Raw genomic sequence first — 18,793 nt, 5'->3', positions numbered from 1 at the left:
TGGAGCTTTATGTACTGCCTATAAATAATGGCCTCAAAAAGATATTAAATCTTTAGAAAAAAATCAAGCCTAATTGTAACTATATTTTTGTTTTCCATTTTGGTTTATGTACAGTATATGACTTCTGCGGAGACATTTTTATTCCAGGAAAATGACAGGCCAACAAGAAGCCATAATTGCACTGATTTTTAGAAGTGCCTGCATTACTACAGATCTGATGTACTGCAAGACATGAATCAGAAAAATTCTATTAAAAAATCTCTTGAATGGCTGACACAGGAGTATTATCCATGATGATTAATTTGACTTGGTCATTATGAACACAGACAAGTCTGACAAAATTGCATTTCATTCCCCACTGAATTCATAAAATCACTATACACATAATAAGAAGTTATAGTTCCCTGCTATCCACTATTCTTGACAGGATTCCAGTTCTGGATAAGATACTGATTAAAAAAAAAAAAAAAAATAGAGGGCGAGAGAGAGAGTTGGGAGCCTTTTTAAAAGCCTACAATAAGGCTGATTTCTTTTGCTCTAAATTGTTCATAGAACTCCATTATTTTTAGCTTTTTTTGGTGAAGTGGTGATGCAGGTCAAGAGCAACTTGGACAATATCGAACCTGACTGTGAGCCTGTGGTGCCATGGGAGGGGATGCAGCAGAATGGCCCGGCTGAATCTCAGGGATTTTCCATCCTTCAGATAATTATAAATAATTGGTACCTTATTCTTCATTTCCCACCCACCCAACAGACAGGTTGGGGCCAGAGGGTCCTGCCAATGTTGCTTCTGGCCTTAGTAGCATATGAAATAACACTCCAAGATGCAGAACTGGATGCAGGCCTCCAAATTTTTTTTATTTTTATTTTGGTATGAACTGAGATTTTCTGTTCCCTGCAGATATTTTGCCCTTCGTAGCCCCTTCCTGCTGAGCACCACACCACAGCCTTCCCTTTGCCGCTGTGGCAACTTCCCAAGGACATGCAAGGTCATTAGGACAAGCAAGGATGTTTAGGACCCTCTGTGGACAAATGGTTTTATGAAACAGAGATTTTTGTAAAATGTGTACAAGAGAAACCTTTCTGCGCTGTCAGATTGGGTTGAAACCATCCAGGCTTTGGGAAGATCTGTGGCTCCAGGACTGCATGGGATCTACAGGAGATGGGAGAAGGTCAACTCATGTAAAGTTTACAGGTATAAAATCCTGCTGATTCACAGGGGAAGCCATCCAGAAGAGCTGGGATTGAGCTGGGAATGGATTTGTGCTGCAGTTGTAGTGTAGAGTCTGCATCAGAGCAATGCCCACAGAGCGGGGAGGTGGGGGTTTGATCTTTGGGACAATCAGCGCTTGCTTGAGGTTTTTGGAGAGAATAACCTGTTCTCTGGGGACAGGCTGGGGGAGCTGGGGGTGCTCACCTGGAGAAGGATCCCCTGAGAGCTCAGAGCCCCTTCCAGGGCCCAAAGGGGCTCCAGGAGAGCTGGAGAGGGACTGGGGACAAGGTTATGGAATGACAGGACACAGGGAATGACTTCTCACTGCCAGAGAGCAGGGTTGGATGGGATATTGGGAAGGAATTCCTGGCTGTGAGGGTGGGCAGGCCCTGGCACAGGGTGCCCAGAGCAGCTGGGGCTGCCCCTGGATCCCTGGCAGTGCCCAAGGCCAGGCTGGATGGGGCTGGGAGCACCCTGGGACAGTGGCAGGTGTCCCTGCCTGTGTCAGGGGGTTTTGAAAAAGATCATCTTTAAGGTCCTTTCCAACCCAAACCATTCAGTGTTTCCCTGATTTTAGACCCCTCTGCTCTGGGTATGGAAGAGGAGAACACACAGGAGGAAGAGCCCTCTTCCCCACAGGTTCCCTGCTGCTCCGCTGTGCCCCCATCTTCTTGCTGAATATTGTGCAGACACTTCCAGGGCCCATTTCTGCTCAGGCAAGAACTCATTTTCCCTCTTCAACAGCATTCCCCTAGTAAAAAACCTGAGCATGTGAAAATTAATGTAGCAGAGGCTGGGAACACTTCAAAGACAATTTGTAGATTGTATGTGACTGACTGTTAATAAATACTTCTTTCCAGTATTTATCCACCTCTCCCCACATAATTCATTGACCCTGGTATTCACACAGATCTCTGTGTGTGAGGATGAGGCAAATCAATTTCCATTCCTGAGACCCAGAGCTGCTGACGCAGAAAATCAGCCCTGCCTCACTTCTTGGCACGGGGCTTTGGGAACCACAGGTGTGAACAGGAGCCTTCTGCCATCCTTGCCTGCAGAAGGGGTGCTGGAAGGGGCAACCCCCCTGGCCACCCCACAGCAAGCACCCATCCATTCCCGTGCTGGCCCCAGAGCATTTCTCTGGAGTTTGCATGTCCCAGGTGACTTCCACTTTCTCCTGCCACCTCAGCTGACATTTCTGTCCCCAAACCTTCAGTGCCATTAGATGAGCAGAAAACCCCTCTGGTTTCTGTGCTGGAGAAACGTATCAAAATCTTCTTGCAAAGAGGATTGTGCCTGTGTGAGTAATGGATGTGGTGGGAGAGGAGACCAAAGGCTTTTGGGGAAATATGGGCAGCTGGTCCTCAGGAAGCTTGGATTTTACCTTTTTTCTTGTGCTTGGACTCTTTCTGTGGCTCAAGGTGTTCTCTCAACCTGGTGATCCTTGCAGTTGCTGTTGCACATTTGAGATGTGTGTAGGGAATAGGGAATGTGTCTGTATGGCAAATCCATCTGTGTGCTTCTCTGTCTCCTGACTCCCTCTGACACATCATCCAGCTTTGGATCAATCAAGATACCCCCAAAACCACCTGGCTGCTTGTCTGCAGCTCCTTCCCTGTGTGGTGCTGGTAGGAGAGTGCTCTCCCTGGGATTGGGGTCCTCCTGGGAATGGGGTGGGGGATTGCCATCACAGTTCATGGGATGGGGTGGGCACCCCATAACCTCTGTGTGCTCCTTGTGCCCACCAGGAGCCCATGCTGCAGCACCTCTCAGCCTCACAAATATCAGTGTTTTCCTCACTTTGCAGGCTTGCCAGGCTGGTTTGGGTCTCTTTAGACCCATCTCATCTCTAAAGTGTCAGGAATGTCACTCAGCTTTTGCATTAGCTTCAGGAAAAACCCAGTTAGATGAGGGATGGCACAGAGTCCATGGTGGTTTGTGTCACCTGGATAGATTGCAGCAGCCTCCCTATTTCCTTGTACCTTCCCAAGAACAAATGTTCTCTCTCAGGCTCGCATTTGCTGTTGAATGCTTTTTGACAGGGCAAATATTTACCTGCAATAATACTACAAATCTTTATCCCTCTCACTGTGAAGAACATTTCTCTGAATCAATGCTTGGCTGCAACTCCTGGATCCTCAGGGATAATCACACAGAACATGACTCAGTGGAGAATTGGGGTCACTGGACATTTGCCATGCTGCCAAGGAGGAGAATGGTTTCCCAGGTCCTTGGTCAAGCCATGTCCTCTGTGATTAACACCAACATGCAGTGCAGAGATGGTGCTGCCTGGCTGTGGAGTGTTTTGTAAAGGGGGACAGGAGGGGAAAGGCAGGAGGAAGCTAAAGGCATCATTTATAGACAGGCTCAGCACTTGTCCCTCCCTCCTGAGTCGCCTGCAGGAGGATCTGCAGTGTCTTTTAGAACATGGCTCTGCCGTGGCTTTGGCTGGGTCACAGCTGGTGCCTAAGAGCTGTGTGACATTCAGACATCTGGATGTCCCTTGGCCCATCCTCCCCTTTGCTGCAGTGCTGGGAATGCTCCCCAGGCTCGGGGGGTTCTGTTCTGGGATGGCTGCTGGGAGCTTGCTGGGCTTTGGCTTCATGTACAGTCCAGGAGGAGGTGCAGCACAGGAGCTACAGGTGAAGCAGCAGCAGCATCAAGGGTGGCTTTGGGTCCATGGCAGACGGTGAGCAGGGTCACTGTGCCCTTCAGGCCACAACCCCCAGATGTGCTCTGTGCTTGCAGCCATGGACAGACATGTCCCCAGAGCTGCCTCCCACCTGAGAGCCCTCTCCTGCAGGTCCTGGGCATCTGGGATGCCTCCTGTCCATCTCTGCCTCCCTCTCCTGCAAAGCAGCAGGGAATACAGCAAGTCTGGGAGATCTTGGCACCTTCTCCTTGTGGTGGGGAGCAGCGTTGGCAGGAGACCACGTTTGGATTGGGGTGTCTCCAAGACCTCCAGGTGCTTTTGGCAGCTCAGCAGTGGGGCCTGGCTGTGCAGGCCAGCCTCTGCTCTTGCAAGGGCTTCAGGAATTCTGCCTTTCCTCTCAAATCATTCTAAAAATCATGTCCCCAGCCCCGTGCTGTGAGCTGGGAGGGAGCAGCCAGTTCTGACTCCTCTTGGTCCTGGACATGGCCTGGGTGTCACCCAGAGGTTCCTGGCAGAACCTCTCTCCAGAGCCTCTCTCCCCATTACAGCCCCCCCACATCACCTCCCCTCCAGTTCTCTGTCTTCTGACCCTGAATCTGCTGTTGGATGGAGATGGTGCTCAGACTTGGATTTCAAGATGGAAAAAGTGTTTTAAAATACAATTTTGCTGCTGTTGGAGGTTGGTGTGATGCCATCCTGTGCAAGCATGGGGCAGAACCAGGTTTATGAGGTGCTGAGGCCCTGGCACAGGGTGCCCAGAGCAGCTGGGGCTGCCCCTGGATCCCTGGCAGTGCCCAAGGCCAGGCTGGACGGGGCTTGGAGCAGCCTGGGATGGTGGAAGGTGTCCCTGCCAATGGCAGGAGGTTTGGAATGAGATGATCCTTCAGGTCTCTTCCCAGACTATTTTATGGTTCTGTGCTAACCCTGGGGCTGTGCTCAGGGCAGTTGGATCCTGTACAACCCCTACAGCTGGTGCACAGGGATACCTGTAGGGCTGAGGGCAAGGAGGGCGCTCAGAGGAGGGGCACTGTCCCCTCTGTGACAGGGCCTGGCTCCATCCTGTGTCACCACCCCACTGCAGGGCTTCCCTGCTCCAAGCAGCCCCCGGCATCTGCCCGACAGCACCAGCCACGAGAGGGTTTGCAAGACGAGGCTTATTGTTTCAGCTGATTTCAGTGTTTTAATTTGAAGAGGAATAATGTGTAATCACAACAACTGTCATCTGTTTGACAGTGGAAAATCCTCGATCCTTTTTTGTGCACAGTAACTGGGCAGCCATTCAGCAGCACGAGCTGCTCCACGCTCGGAGTCCTGGTGGGATGAATGGCTTCAGACCAGCCCGCTAATCTAATTTGTAATGTATCCTTAGAACGTATAATTGGCTGTTTAATTTAATTCAAATTAACATAAGAATAGGAAATATAATCTGCCACAGAGCCCACATGGTGGTGGAGAGGAGCTGGGTGTTGCTGCAGAGGGGTTGAGGGGACAGCTCTGTGCCCACCCTGTGGGACCGCTCCTTGTGGGGACAGAGGAGTCACTGTGGACACGTCGACATGCGCTGTGTGTGACAATAAATCACCCCTTTTCCCAGCCTTCTGAGTGTCTGTGTGCCTCATCTCCCTCCCTTATCTCTCTGACCATCTATTTCAAGCACACTCGAGCAGGGCAGCCTGCTCTGGGAAGCTGGGTAGCACAGGGTGTGAAAGCTGGCAGGCGCCGGTGCTGATTATGTTGATTGGATATTGTCTAATCTGATTTTGATTGTGTACAGCTTTGATTGTAATTTTGATACGTCTGCAAAATGCTGTAGTTATTTGGAAAGCTTTGTGATTTAAACAGGTCTTTTTTTTTTCTTTTCTCTCTTTTTTTTTTACCCCCTGGGTTGAATAGAACAGAGGCAGAAACGTGCCCGGGGGTGAGCAGGGCGCTGGGGCTTTGGCACCCTGTACAAAACCACCTCAAAGCCCTTGGGTGAGCTGCTCTGCAGCAACACAGGGGACTCGTAGTTTTGAAGAGAGCTTTAGGAAATTTTGAGTGGGTTTTACATAATTTAGTTAAGTACAGCAAAGCCACTTGCTTATATACCTGATACCAAAATAAACCAGCTGGAGGAACAAGTTTGCTGTGCGCTGATTTATTTAAATCCCTTTCTGTAAAGCATGGAGAGAAATCCTCTTAAATCACTGGGAAAGAATCAGTGTACCTTGAGGAGCGTAGCCCAAATGGAAACCCAGCTACGAAATGTATTAAATGGGATCTCTCTGTCTGCCTTGAGTACATCCCCTCAGCCCACTGCCTCCCGGTATCGTAACAATGACAGACAGAAGCTGCCTGCAAAAAGAGCTGGGCTTGAATTTCCCCTGAACAGTGACAGTGGGTACAGAGCTGTCATGGCCCAGGCTCTCTCTTGTGTTTCTGTCATGCTCCTGTTTCCCTACAGCCAGTGGGAGTCAGATATGCAGAACCTGCTCTTGAATCACAGAATCATCAAATGGGTTGGGTTGGAAGGGACCTCAAGGCTCATCTCATTCCAATTTCCTGCCACGGACACTATATCCCAGATTGTTCCAAATCCTGTCCAGCCTGGCCTTGGGCACTTCCGGGGATCCAGGAGCAGCCACAGCTTCTCTGGGCACCCTGTGCCAGGGCCTCAGCACCCTCACAGGGAAGGATTTCTTCCTAATATCTAACCCTGCCCTCTTTCAGTGTGAAGCCACTGCCCCTCTTCCTGTCTCTCCAGCTCTTGGGAGTCCCTCTGGGTACTGGAAGGGGCTCTGAGCTCTCCCTGGAGCCTTCTCCAGGCTGAAAAACCCCAGCTCTCCCAGCCTGGCTCCAGAGCAGAGGGGCTCCAGCCCTTGGAGCATCTCCATGGCCTCCTGGAGCTCCAACAGTTCCATGTCCTTCTCCCATGGGAGCCCCCAGAGCTGCAGCAGCCCCGCAGGCGGGCTGTGCTGAGGGGAGCAGAGAGGCAGGGGCCCCTCGCTGCCCTGCTGCCCACGGCTGGGGTGAGCCTGGCACACGGGGGGCTCTGGCTGCCAGGGCACAGGGCTGGCTCCTGTCCAGCCTTTCCTCCACCAGAATCCCCAAGTCCTTCTCTCACAGGGCTGTTCTCAGTGTTTACCTCTCCTGGTCTGTACTCCTGCCTGGATCACCCCGGCACAGGAGCAGCTCCTGGACGTTGGATTTGTTGAACCTCGCTAAGTTCCTGTGGCCACACGTGTCCAGCTTGTCCAGGTCCCCCTGGATGTCATCCTGCCCTTCTGCTCTTTCTGTTCCTTTCTGCAGTGGGGTGAGGGAAGGTGAGAGGTGTGGGCTCAGCTTAGCAGAGGATGAGCCTCTTCCAGCCCCAGCTGTGGGGTGAGGCAGGAGTGCCCCCAGCTCTGGCACCCCACAGAGCCATGGCTCTCCTGGCAGTGCCCTTTCAGCAATCCACAGATCCCTCCTTGCTCCCTGCTGCCTCTCCCACTGAGTTCTGGGCTCCAGTTAAACACCGGCTTTATTTTATTTTATTAAGGACTTTGTCCCCACGGTGTGTGGTGATGAGGAGCACGAATCCGGGGGTGAGCTCTGGGACAATGGATTATTAAAGCCTACAGTGCTTAACTGGTTTTTTAACATCTGGGGTTTTGCTCTTAAATCAAGTATTAAGTCCAAATCCAACCATGAAACTAGGTTATCTGGGAAATTTAGCTTTAGCACGTGTGTAATGCTATAGCTAATCAGAATTTCATATGCTATAATAATAGGTGAAACAGTAGATGTTTAGAACAGGCCTCCTCTGCCAGAGACTCATTATATTCTGTGTTGGTAATTAATAATTTTGGATAGATTCACATGGTATAAAGAAAAAATGGTTTTGTCTGAAGTGAAAATGATTGCACAGGTGCAATAACACATTTTTATATAAATGGGAATGCTTAGAATAAACAAGCCATGAGAAAACATGGGGAGCAGACAGAGTTCCAACATCTCTGCATGCTCATGTCACCTCGAGGGAGTGTTAGTAGGGAGGTGAGGGAATGATTTTCCAGATGAACTTTGGGAGGGGATATAAGGCAGGGCAAATCTACATGTGTGGTGGAGTCTTTTTTTTAAGAAGGCTTTCTTTAAAGGGTTTTTGTAGAGGGATGGCTGTGTTTCTGAATCTCCCTCCCTGGTTGAAGCGTCTCTGCTGGAGTTTTTGAGGATTCTGAGGGAGTTATGACGAGAGAGAATGGGTTTAACCTGACAGAGGGCAGGGTTAGATTCGATATTGGGGGGAAATGCTTTACTGTGAGGGTGGGCAGGCCCTGGCACAGGGTGCCCAGAGAAGCTGGGGCAGCCTCTGGGTCCCTGGCAGTGTCCAAGGCCAGGCTGGATGGGACTTGGAGCAATCTGTGTCCCTGTCCCGGGGATGGGACTGGATGGGCTTTAAAATCCCTTGTAACCCAAACTGTTCCATAATTCTGTGAATTGTGATCCTAATTGTTATTTCTACAGTTCTAATTCTCACAAAAGCTCTTTAAAATACCAGCTGTAGGCTGAGAGCTGAGCTGGGTGCCCAGAGAAATACTTTGGCCTAGGAGGGCAGCAGCTGGTCAGGAGGCAGCCATGCCCTTCCGTGGCTGTGGTCCAGGTGTGGGAGTTTCTGCTGAGCTTTTTGGGACTCAGAGACGAGCAGGGATGCTGTGAGGGCGTGGGGAGAGGGGGATGCCTCCAGTGGCTCCATGGTGTGTTCCTGATGGATGGAGCAGTGCTGCCACACTCACACCCTGGCTCCTACCTCTTTACAACCTGGTGTGCAGGACGGGAGGTGCCTTTTTTATCACAACAAACCCATTTCCACTGGAATCTGTATTTCTTAGAGAAATAGTCATTTTTCTTTGCCAAAGCAGCAAGGCGGTGATGATTTGCAGAGTAAGGACTTTACAACTAAAATTTGTAGAGCAGGTATGTTTTATTCCAGCTGGGACAGATGGGGCATGTTTCCACCAAGGACATGGGGGTATTTCCACCAAAGACATGTGTACCTGATGAGACAAATTTCAGGTTTAAATACACATTGACCCCTCAAACCCATATCTCCCTGCCCACCCATTCCCTGCCCAGAGTCTTGGGTGGTGCCACACCTCCTGGTGGTTTGTGGGTGGGCATCTTTGATGAAGTAACATCATCTTCCTCGATGCTCTCTGCTTGACCCTTTCTTCTGGGCAGGCACAGTGGAGGTTTGGCTTCCTCTCAGGTCATTTTGTCCTGGCCAAAACCTGGAGCCTGGTTCTTGCTAGCTCCTTAAGCAAAAGGTTCTGCTTTATGGGTCTCAACAATACCTAAGTCTTGCTTTACTGAGTTTTCTTATCTTTATGGCCTTTACCTAGCAACTAAATTCTTACGTGCTCTGTTACAAGTTGTCTCTACCTAGCAAGTTACATTCATGTTACAAACTGTCTTGTGTACTTTTGCAGATTTGTTAAATAAGCAAATTTGTTAAATGAATTTGTTAAATATATTTCTGTTATTTCAATACATTTCTGTTTTCCTCTACCTGCCTAAGTACATTATATGCTTCTAAAATTCTGAATTTTTCTACATATCAGTGACATGTTGCAAAATGTCTCTTTGGTGTTTCAGACGTACAACAGTCAGAATGAGAACAACGAGGACTACGAGATCCCTCCCATAACGCCTCCCAACCTCCCTGACCCATCCCTCCTGCACTTGGTGGACCACGAAACTGGATACCACTCTCTGTGCCACAGCCTCCCTCCCAACAGCCTGATCCCAGCCTATCCCTACCAGAACATGGACCTGCCGGCCATCATGGTGTCCAACATGTTGAGTCAGGATGGGCACCTCCTCTCCAGCCAGCTGCCCACGGTCAGTGCCTCTCCCCCCCTCTGCCTTTCATCCAAAGCACTCTGTGTTTCCAGTGAGGGAGCTGAGCTCATCACTGCTGGTGATGAGCTGTTTGCCATGAGGGGTGGGAGGAGCTGGGTGTGAGTGTGGTCACCGTGCTCATGGTGGCAGTTTCATGCTTCGTTTGGTGTCCTCCTGAGCCTCGGTAACCACTCAGGATCAGGGCAAAAGGTGTTCCCCCTCTGTGTGGAACACCCTCCTGTTGCCTTTCCCCCCAGTTTGGAAATGAAGCTCGAGATAATTTTAGTAAGGAGGTAATATTTTGGGGGTTGGCCTGTTTCTCCAGGCAGCACTGACAGAAGCAGAGCACACAGCCTCCAGCTGCACCAAGGGAAACACAGGTTGTATATTGGGAAAAAGTTTCTCACAGGAAGGGTGATAAAGTTGTGGCATGGCTGCCCGGGGAGGTGGTGGAGTCACCATCCCTGGGTGTGTTTAACAAAGCCTGGATGTGGCACTGGGTGCCAGGGTTTAGCTGAGGGGTTGGGGCTGGGTTGGACTCCATGACCTTGAAGGTCTCTTCCAACCATGTGATTCTGTGAATTCTGTGAATATAGAAGTGGATTTTTATTTGAAGGATTTCAGGGGCAGTTATGGAAAGATGTCCACAAAAGCCCACCCCCACAGGCGTGAGTACATTTTTATAGGGTTTAATTGACAAAAAGCACCAATTAGGAGCACAAGTGGTGAGGCAATTCCCCCCAGGTCAAGCCCCTTCTCTGGAGTCCCCCCTTGGCTCTGGCTGTGCTCTGTCCATGAAATGGATCTCCAAGAGTTGTTCTCAGCCTTGGTTCCCAGGAAGAACCAAGACAGCACTGGGGTCCTGTGCCCCTCGGGGCTTGGAGCTCTGGAACTTGTTCTGGTTTTCTGTCTAGGGAAAGGCTTTGGAAAATTAGTCACTAATACAGTAGGTGACAGAGCAACAAACGCATGTGTGGAGAATATAGAGAACATATCAAAGAAAAAAAGGCAAAACCAAAAGGACATCACTCCCTAAACCAAGCAAAGTGCATGTGCCCCATCCCCCATGGCAAGGTGGCCAGCCACAGCCCCAGCCCCCTGTGTCCTTTCTCTCCCTCCCTGTCACCCCTGTCCCACTGCCAGGGTGGCACCAGCAGGAGGAGCACGGATGCTCCCTGAAGGGAAAGCTCTCCTATTGATTTCAGGGGGAACAGGATCCCTCCCTGCTCTCACAAACTCCAACTGGCTCCCGGCTCACGCCGTGGGAAGGGGATACCTTGCAAAGTTTCAAATGACTCGTGCAGGGATAAACAAGGCAGGGATAATGAAGTAAAGTGAAGCTCTGGGAAGAAACTCCAGGGCTAATTAGAGCTTATGGTGCTTCTGCATCAGCAGCACTGAGGAAAGGTTGTGGCTTGATTTTGACAGTGATATTGAATTAATACTGCTGCTGCTTAATACCATTTTCCTCTCCAGCAGCTTCAGCCCCGTGGTTGGTTTTTGGCATTGTTTCTCTCTAAGATCATTGATTTTGAATGACATTGATATCAAACAGAGTTAATTTTACTTAAAGAGCGTGGCTGGGAGCCTGGCCTGCCTAGCTGGGGAACGCTTGGTGTTGATTGCTTCAATAGATAAGGGTCTGAAAGGTAGTGATATTTAAATATTTAAATGGGATATTATCTCTTAGTCTAGGAAAATCCCAAGGCTTTCTGAAGTCCTGATGAGTCTCTGAGTTTCTTTGTTAGTGTGTTTAAGAGAAATATCATGTTCTGCCCATCAATATTGAACAGAGGCATATTTCTATGGAATTAAATATTACTGAGGGCTCTGTGTTACCTTTTAGGTTCTTAGGTGATTAAAACATTCATTTCTGAGACAGAAAGAGTCCATTTCAGATGAAATATTTTTCCCTGGTTTAATTTAAAGCACAGCCCCTTTGCCTGACCCCTATTTTCATAACACGATAATTTTATCCCGTGTTGATTGTCTCATTTTTGAGAGGTGATATTGCACTTATAAATCACTTTCTAAAATACCTAAAGAAAAAAAGAAGAGGGGGATTTATTAAGCAGCTTCTCTGTGTCTGAAATAATTTATTTTGGAGTAGTCCTTGGGAAATGTTCTCTTTCTTACTTTATGGTACTCTTTTACAAATGCAGCTCGGTGACGATAAATCAGGGCCGAGCCACAGAAGATAAGAAGGGGACTTAGTGGGCTGTAAATGTAGAATAGAGAGATTAAGATTTGTTTGCCCCTTACCACGAAAAAGTCCAGTGAACCCTGAATTCCCCAACTGAGAGTGAACTGAAACTGTTCAGGTTTGGAAACCCTCGGGGCTGTGAGACATCTTCAGAGGTCCTAGCAGCAAAGGGGTCAGGGAGGGAGCTGTGTTCAGTTTTAGGTCAGAATTAAATCCTGCCTTCCCTCCCATCACAGCCTTATTTCCACTGAAGGGTAACACCTGCTGTCCCTTTTGCTGGGGAATCAAGTCCCGTTGCTGCAGCAGCAGCCCACGGTGGCAGCGCTGGCCCCAGAGCACAGCTGCAGCTCCTGTGGGTGCTGAGCGAGCAGCACATGCACATCAGGGCACAGGAGAATCCTGGAGAGAAAGCACACTTTAAACTCATCTGGTTAATACCTAATAGCACCTTCCAGTGCCCACAGGGGCTCCAGGAGAGCTGGAGAAGTGCTGGAGGGACAGGACACAGGGAATGGCTTCCCGGTGCCACAGGGCAGGGTTATGTAGGCTATTGGGAAATAATTCCTCCCTGTGAGAATGGGCAGGCCCTGGCACAGGGTGCCCAGAGCAGCTGGGGCTGCCCCTGGATCCCTGGCAGTGCCCAAGGCCAGGCTGGACGGGGCTTGGAGCAGCAGGGACAGTGGAAGGTGTCCCTGCCATGGCAGGGGTGGAATGAGATGATCTTCAAGGTCCCTTCCAAACCAGACCATTCTGGGGCCTCTTTGCCAACACTTCCACAAAAAGAGGGATTATTTCACCCAGGCAGTGATGGGAGGCCAGTCTGGGAGTGAGCCTTGCCTGCACAGAGCTCAGGGGAGGTGGCTCAGCATGCAGAGGTTTTGGGTTTGTTCCAGGACCAGCGTTGCTGCTGCAAATGCCTGAGCTGGAGCCTCTCTCCTCCCTGCTGCTCTCTGCTGTAGCTCACTCAGGTTTTTGCATACACAGCTATTTCCTGCCTTGGTTGCCATGTCTGTATGTTTGAATACAATGAGAAACAACAAGCAATTCATGGTAAAATGTTTAGACATCGGCCAGACTTTTGCTCTAAAAATGTAACTTGAGGATTTTTTAAGTCAAAAAGAAAAAAAACGGAACAAATCTCTAACTGCTGATAAGACATGAGCCAGGACTCACTGAGAGCCATAGGATTGGTATTTTTTCCTGAGAGCTCAGAAGTGAATACAGAAAATCCAGCTGCAGGTTGCTGTGCCCTCTGTGTGTCTCTTGTCCTGGGATGTCCTACATTACCCTCAGACTGCATTACACCTCCCAGTGCCTCTCAAGGGTTGCCCTACTGCTCCCAGTGTGCAGGTGACCAACCCCGAGGGAGTTTAATCAGCACAGACATTCCCATGGCAGGATGGGACTGGGGGTGAAGGATGATGTGCTGTGTGCCAGCCCCTGCTCCTGTCTCCAGCTCACCCATGGGCTGCCAGATGGAGACTGGTTTGAGCAAAGCAGATGTGCCCTGATGGGGAAACCCCAAATCCAGCATCCCTTCTGTTTGCTCATCCCTGCAGCAGCACCACCCAGAGCACCCTCCACACCAGCACTTAGATCTGCCCAGGGACCAGCTCCACGTTTCCATGTCATGGCTCTTCACTGCTCTTTCTGTCATTTCATTTCCCCTTCTTTTCCCCCCACCCATGAGTTTTTAGAAGTTGAAGGGAGTTTTCCATGGGATGCAGGGAGCTGCTGAGCAGGGAAGCGGGGATGGGTGGACAAGAGTAGGCAAAGAGATGGCACAGGAGGTGATGAGTGAAGAGCTGCTGGAAGGGATGGGGAGGGCTGGGGAGGAGGCAGAGCTGGCTCATTTTGGGAAGGTTTTTTTTTTTTTTTTTTGTGTTGATGACAAGAAACAAACAGAAAATTCTTACTGCAGTGGAGTTTTCTTTTCTAGTGATCTCTCTTTTCCTGTGGGAAAAAAGGAAGGGAAGAGAAGGGAAAGAGGAAGAGTGGCAGGAGGGAGAGAAAATAGGAGAGGTGTGACTGTCACTGAGAAATGGGAGTAATTAGGGAAAAGTAATCAAAGAGGAAAAAAACATGTTTTCCTTGGGAAGAGAATAACTTTGCTCACTGTGAACATCCCAGCAGCAGCTGAGCCTGCCAGGGATGCACAGGGAGTCCTGCTGGGCTGGGATCACACCGGGGCTGGGATGTGGGGCTGTGGGGAAAGCAGGGGAAGGGGCAGAGATGTGCTGTGCATCAGTGGGGAGGTGGGTGAGCGCTGGGTTAAGGAGCTGCTGGGAATAAATGAGATTTCAGAGTAGATTTGGCAGAACATTTTTGACAGAAACAAAGGGCGATCAAGGTCAGAGCCCAGGAATGTCCAACGCAGCACAAATGTATTCCCATAAATATTGGATAGCAGCCAAGAGGGCTGGGGGTTCTCTGCTTATCAGGTGGGACAGTGCTGGGGTGGGGAGAGCCAGCAGCCCCTGACTGGGGGACAGCACTGCCCAGAGCCCTGCGGCACTGCTCCAGGACCCAAAACTGTGCTCCTCCAAGCCTGGCCACAGCATGCATCTACACACTCCAAAAAAGCAGCCACCCTGCTTCCTCCTGCTCTGCCCTGGCCAGGGGCAGTGTGGGCACAGCCACGCATTCCTGCATGTGGCTAGCATCCTTTTGGGCATGTGGCTGCTCCTGTGAGCCAACACGAGTTTTGTAGCTGTATGGAGTTGGTTGGAGAGACTGACACCTCTCCCTGTGTCTGCCTCTTCCCATTGCTTCTCACGATGAGTGATTTTTGTGACTCCTCTAAAGGCCCTAACATTTCCTTCAGCCCATTGGGGTGCCTTTTGATGCTCACAGCAAGCTGGTGCAAGGGCAGAAAGGCTTCAGCCACAGTCTGAAAGGTTTCGTTTCAGTTTGTTGAGTGGAACGGAATTATTTGAAAAATACTGAAAATCCTCCGAGGCAAAAAGGAACATCCACGGTGTAAAATGTCACATTTCCAGTGAGCTGGGAAACCTGTTTAGGTAGAGGTGAGAGAGTAAAATGATAAATGGGGGTGAATTGTAGAAGAAAGGTGAGCGCCACCCTGAAATTCCAGAAATTCTCAGTTGACTTTGAACAGCTGCTTCCCAACACAGTGAGGCTTTGGTGTGGAACAGAGAGGAGAGCAGTAAAATAAAGCAGCAGGAAGCCAGCTGCCTGTGTCCCACGTGAGAAATGGAAAGGAAAAGTAGCCTTTCCCAGAGCTGGGATGGGCATTCCTGGGATGCTGTGGGCTCCAAGGGCAAGCTGGGTGCTCACCAGCCTCGAGTGAGGTTGTCCTGCAGGAAGGTTGCAAGGCCAGAACCCAGATTGCTCCAAACCCCATCCAAACCGCCCTGGGACACTGCAGGGATGGGGCAGTCACAGCTGCCCTGGGCAACCTGTGGCAGATTTTAGCACCCTCATTGTAAAAATCCTGTTATGTCAATTCAATATTGTCACCCAAACCAAGAAAGCTGTGCCAGTCTTTCCTCCAGGCCGCTGGAAATCCACGATCCCAGCAGGCAGAGTGGTTTACATGCTGTGGGCAAATACTTCCAATGCATCAATATTTCAGTCATTTTGAGTCACTGCCTGCTAAAATAAGTTATTTAAAATAATCCATACCCCAGTGCAGTGTACAGGCAGCTTCATTGCCCTTCAAAGCAAGTTCCTGCTCTTCAGAAGAGCCTTTATAAATAAACAAAGCAACAAGAGCATTGCTCGGGTCACCAGCAGCAAAAACTTCCCTGAGTTCCCCTTTCAGGCCTGGATAAGTTTTCACTGGCAATTTTGTGTTGTGAGCTTTAAGTTTTTGACTAATTTGGCTTTCTGCTTATTAATGGTTCAGTATTTAAAAACTAAACTCCCAAACATGAGGTGGAAAATAGTAATAACACAACCCTACATGAAGGGTTCTTTGTATTAAGCAGAGCCCTGTTTGCAATTCCCTGCTAGTGTTTTTCTCAGAGGCAATAAATGAAAGAAATATGTCTTTTTAAATTTTATAAAACTCAGAAAAATGGTTTTAAACAGCTTTTCTTCACCTTCTATAATTATTTATTTTCAAACAGTCCTTCAGGGTAATGTTCCGTTTTCTTATTTCACACTCCTTTTTCTCATAAATGAACCATCACTTCAATAAATCATTATGAAAACAGAGACTAACACAAACCCTGAAAGGTTGAAAGATTTATGTAACACATTTATGTTTTCCATTTTCTCATTCTGGTACTCCACTGCTAAAGCTAAGCTAATAAAAGCTGCTATTAATATTTCTTGTTGCCTGGCAACCACTGAGAGGGAGTAATAGCTTTAGCTAGAAAAATAGATGACCGATAAGGAAAAATTCAATTCTTTTATTATCTCAAGGGAAAATGGGCTTTTACTGGAACATTATGATGTACGAGTGTGAAGTTGAATACAAAGGGTATTTTTTCAGTTGTTTTTCTATTTTTAATGAACATTATTTTACCTTCACAAACTCGTTTAAGGCATTTGCCCCACCTACTTGTGAGCTTAATTTAGCAACACCCACACATGCTTCTGGCTCTAAGTATCTGTTGGCATTTTCACTTGGAAGCCCCTTCCCTCCTTGCCTCCCCTGAGCTAGAGAGCTTGGTCATAAAATTTCACTCCAGGTCGGAACCTGGGAGACAAGATTCCCAATCAAAGAGTAAATTGTTCCTGGGTGTGTGTGTCTGTGTGTTCAGAACTTGCTTGCTCAGAGGAAGGGGCTTGTGTGGAGAGGTGTTTTCTGAACTTTGAGGTGTTGTGGCTGGGCTGTCTGTGCTCAGGGAGAGCAGGAGCCACTGCTGCTGTTGGAGGTGCCAGTGCAGAGCTGCTGCCTGTGGGCAGAGCGTGGATCCCTCTGGGAGTACCAGGGCTGGGCATGAACAGATCAAAAACAGCCCTGGGAGGAGGACTTGGTGCTGGTGGGTGAGAGCTGGACATGTGTGTGTGCCCAGAAACCCCCCAAGCCCTGGGCTGATCCCCCAGCCTGGGCAGCAGAGGAGGGGGGTTCTGCCCCTCGGCCCTGCTCAGGTGAGACCCCACCTGCAGAGCTGCCCCAGCCCTGGGCCCAGCACAGGGAGGAGCTGGAGCTGCTGCAGAGAGCCCAGAGGAGGCCATGAAGATGCTCCAGGGGCTGGAGCCCTTCTGCTCTGAGCCAGGCTGGGAGAGCTGGGGGTGTTCACCTGGAGAAGAGAAGGATCCAAAAGGCCTCAGAGCCCCTTCCAGGGCCTAAAGAAGCCTATAAAAAATACAGGGGTAGACTCTTTGTTGGGGCATGTAGCAATAGGACAAGTGGAAAATATTTCAAACTGAGAGTTGGTTTAAATTAGATACAAGGAAGAAGTTTTTTAGAGTGAGGGTGGGCAGGCCCTGGCACAGGGTGCCCAGAGCAGCTGGGGCTGCCCCTGGATCCCTGGCAGTGTCCAAGGCCAGGCTGGACAGGGCTTGGAACAACCAGGGACAGCGGCAGGTGTCCCTGCCCATGGCAGGGGGTGGGACTATATGACCTTTAAAGGTCCATTCCAACCCAGACCATCCTACAATTCCATGAACACAGGTCCTGTTCTGTGGGAGACGTCCTCCCTGAGTTTCCCAGTCATCCTGGACACCAGCAGAAGCTCGCTGTGGGGCAGCAGCCCCTGTTTTCACATGTCTGAGGCAGCTTCTGCCTGGTCCCTTGCCAAGTGCTGCTGTGGGAGAACTGGGGGGATGTGGGTCACTCTCAGGAGCTGGCTCTGTGAGTGCTCGGAGAGCAGCAGAGCTTGTGAGGACTGGGCTGTGCAGGAGGGCAGTGAACCTGAGGAACCTGGATGGTTGTGTGGCTGGTCTTTAGGTTCACTCGTGGGTATCCCATTTCTGAGATCTGAGTAACCAGGGTGTCATGATACACTTTTCACACAAGGGAACTGTTGTGACAGCTGAGAAGCAAAGCAGATGTGGGCTTTGCTTGGTAATGAAAGAATTTCTCCCTGAACAAGGGAAAGGAAGAAGACATGGTGTCACTTGAACTGGCAGGGGGTGACTGTCACCTGCCAGGATGGGAATCTCACATGGGAATCTGCCTTTTTTCCTGAAAACCCCTCTTAGCCACCTTCCTGCAGAAGAACTCCTCAGCAGGAGATCCCTTCCAACCCAAACTGCTCCAGGAGCCTGTGTCCCAGAGCAAGGGGATGCAGGAGAGCCTTCAGCTGTGCTCTTACCCACAGCACCACATCATACCTGCAGGAAGGGCCCTATGATGCCTTGTGAAGGCTGCCCTAGAACAGAGACCAGACAGAGCTAAAGAATAAAGCAGAGATTTATTAAAAGCCCTCAGTGGATCCACCTTGGGCAGCACAACAGCCCAGCCAGGGCTGCACCCAAGAGGAACCAAAATGGTCCCAAAATGCACGAGCGCTCCCGGGGTCTCTCCCTTGGATCAGTTCTGCTCCATTTGCACCTTGCAGTTCATTGTCCCATTCCAGCTTTAGCCCAGGCACTCCCATCCTGCTTGTTTGTCTCTCTCCAGCCCACGGTGTTTGTGCTCCTGGGCTGAGATTTGGATCATTTGTCCTTGGTGCCCAGCTAGAGCAGGAATTGTTTTGTCTCCCTGCTCTGTGCAGAGAGCTCACCATCCCCTCATATGAAGCCCAGACCCACACACTAAAGCAGCACAGAATCTGAAAGATAAACAGCTAAAACATGAGGCATCACCTGCACAGTGAGCCAATGTGTGTGTGTGTGTAATCCTGGCTGCAGAATTGTCTCTGCTGCCTGGGCCCCTTTTGGTTTTAGGCTGCAAACTGGTCCTTATCTCCCCATACTCTCTTGGCCAGAAGCCAGCAGGTCCCATCCCAAG

At 49.8% G+C, this 18,793-nt stretch overlaps 1 protein-coding gene across 1 annotated transcript in view; it reads left to right on the top strand.

Annotated features, from left to right (window-relative positions):
- The window catches only part of TOX2 (TOX high mobility group box family member 2), a 153,981-nt gene that overhangs the window by 80,967 nt on the left and 54,221 nt on the right, over nt 1–18,793 (top strand). The window contains exon 3 of the mRNA XM_038158573.1: nt 9,477–9,722. Within this exon, the coding sequence (XP_038014501.1) occupies nt 9,477–9,722 (246 nt within the window). The remainder of the gene's footprint in view (nt 1–9,476; nt 9,723–18,793) is intronic.

This window comes from Motacilla alba, chromosome 20, assembly GCF_015832195.1.
Source record: "Motacilla alba alba isolate MOTALB_02 chromosome 20, Motacilla_alba_V1.0_pri, whole genome shotgun sequence".
In the NCBI taxonomy this organism is placed as follows: Eukaryota; Metazoa; Chordata; class Aves; order Passeriformes; family Motacillidae; genus Motacilla; species Motacilla alba.
This window is presented reverse-complemented; position numbering and strand designations above follow the sequence as displayed.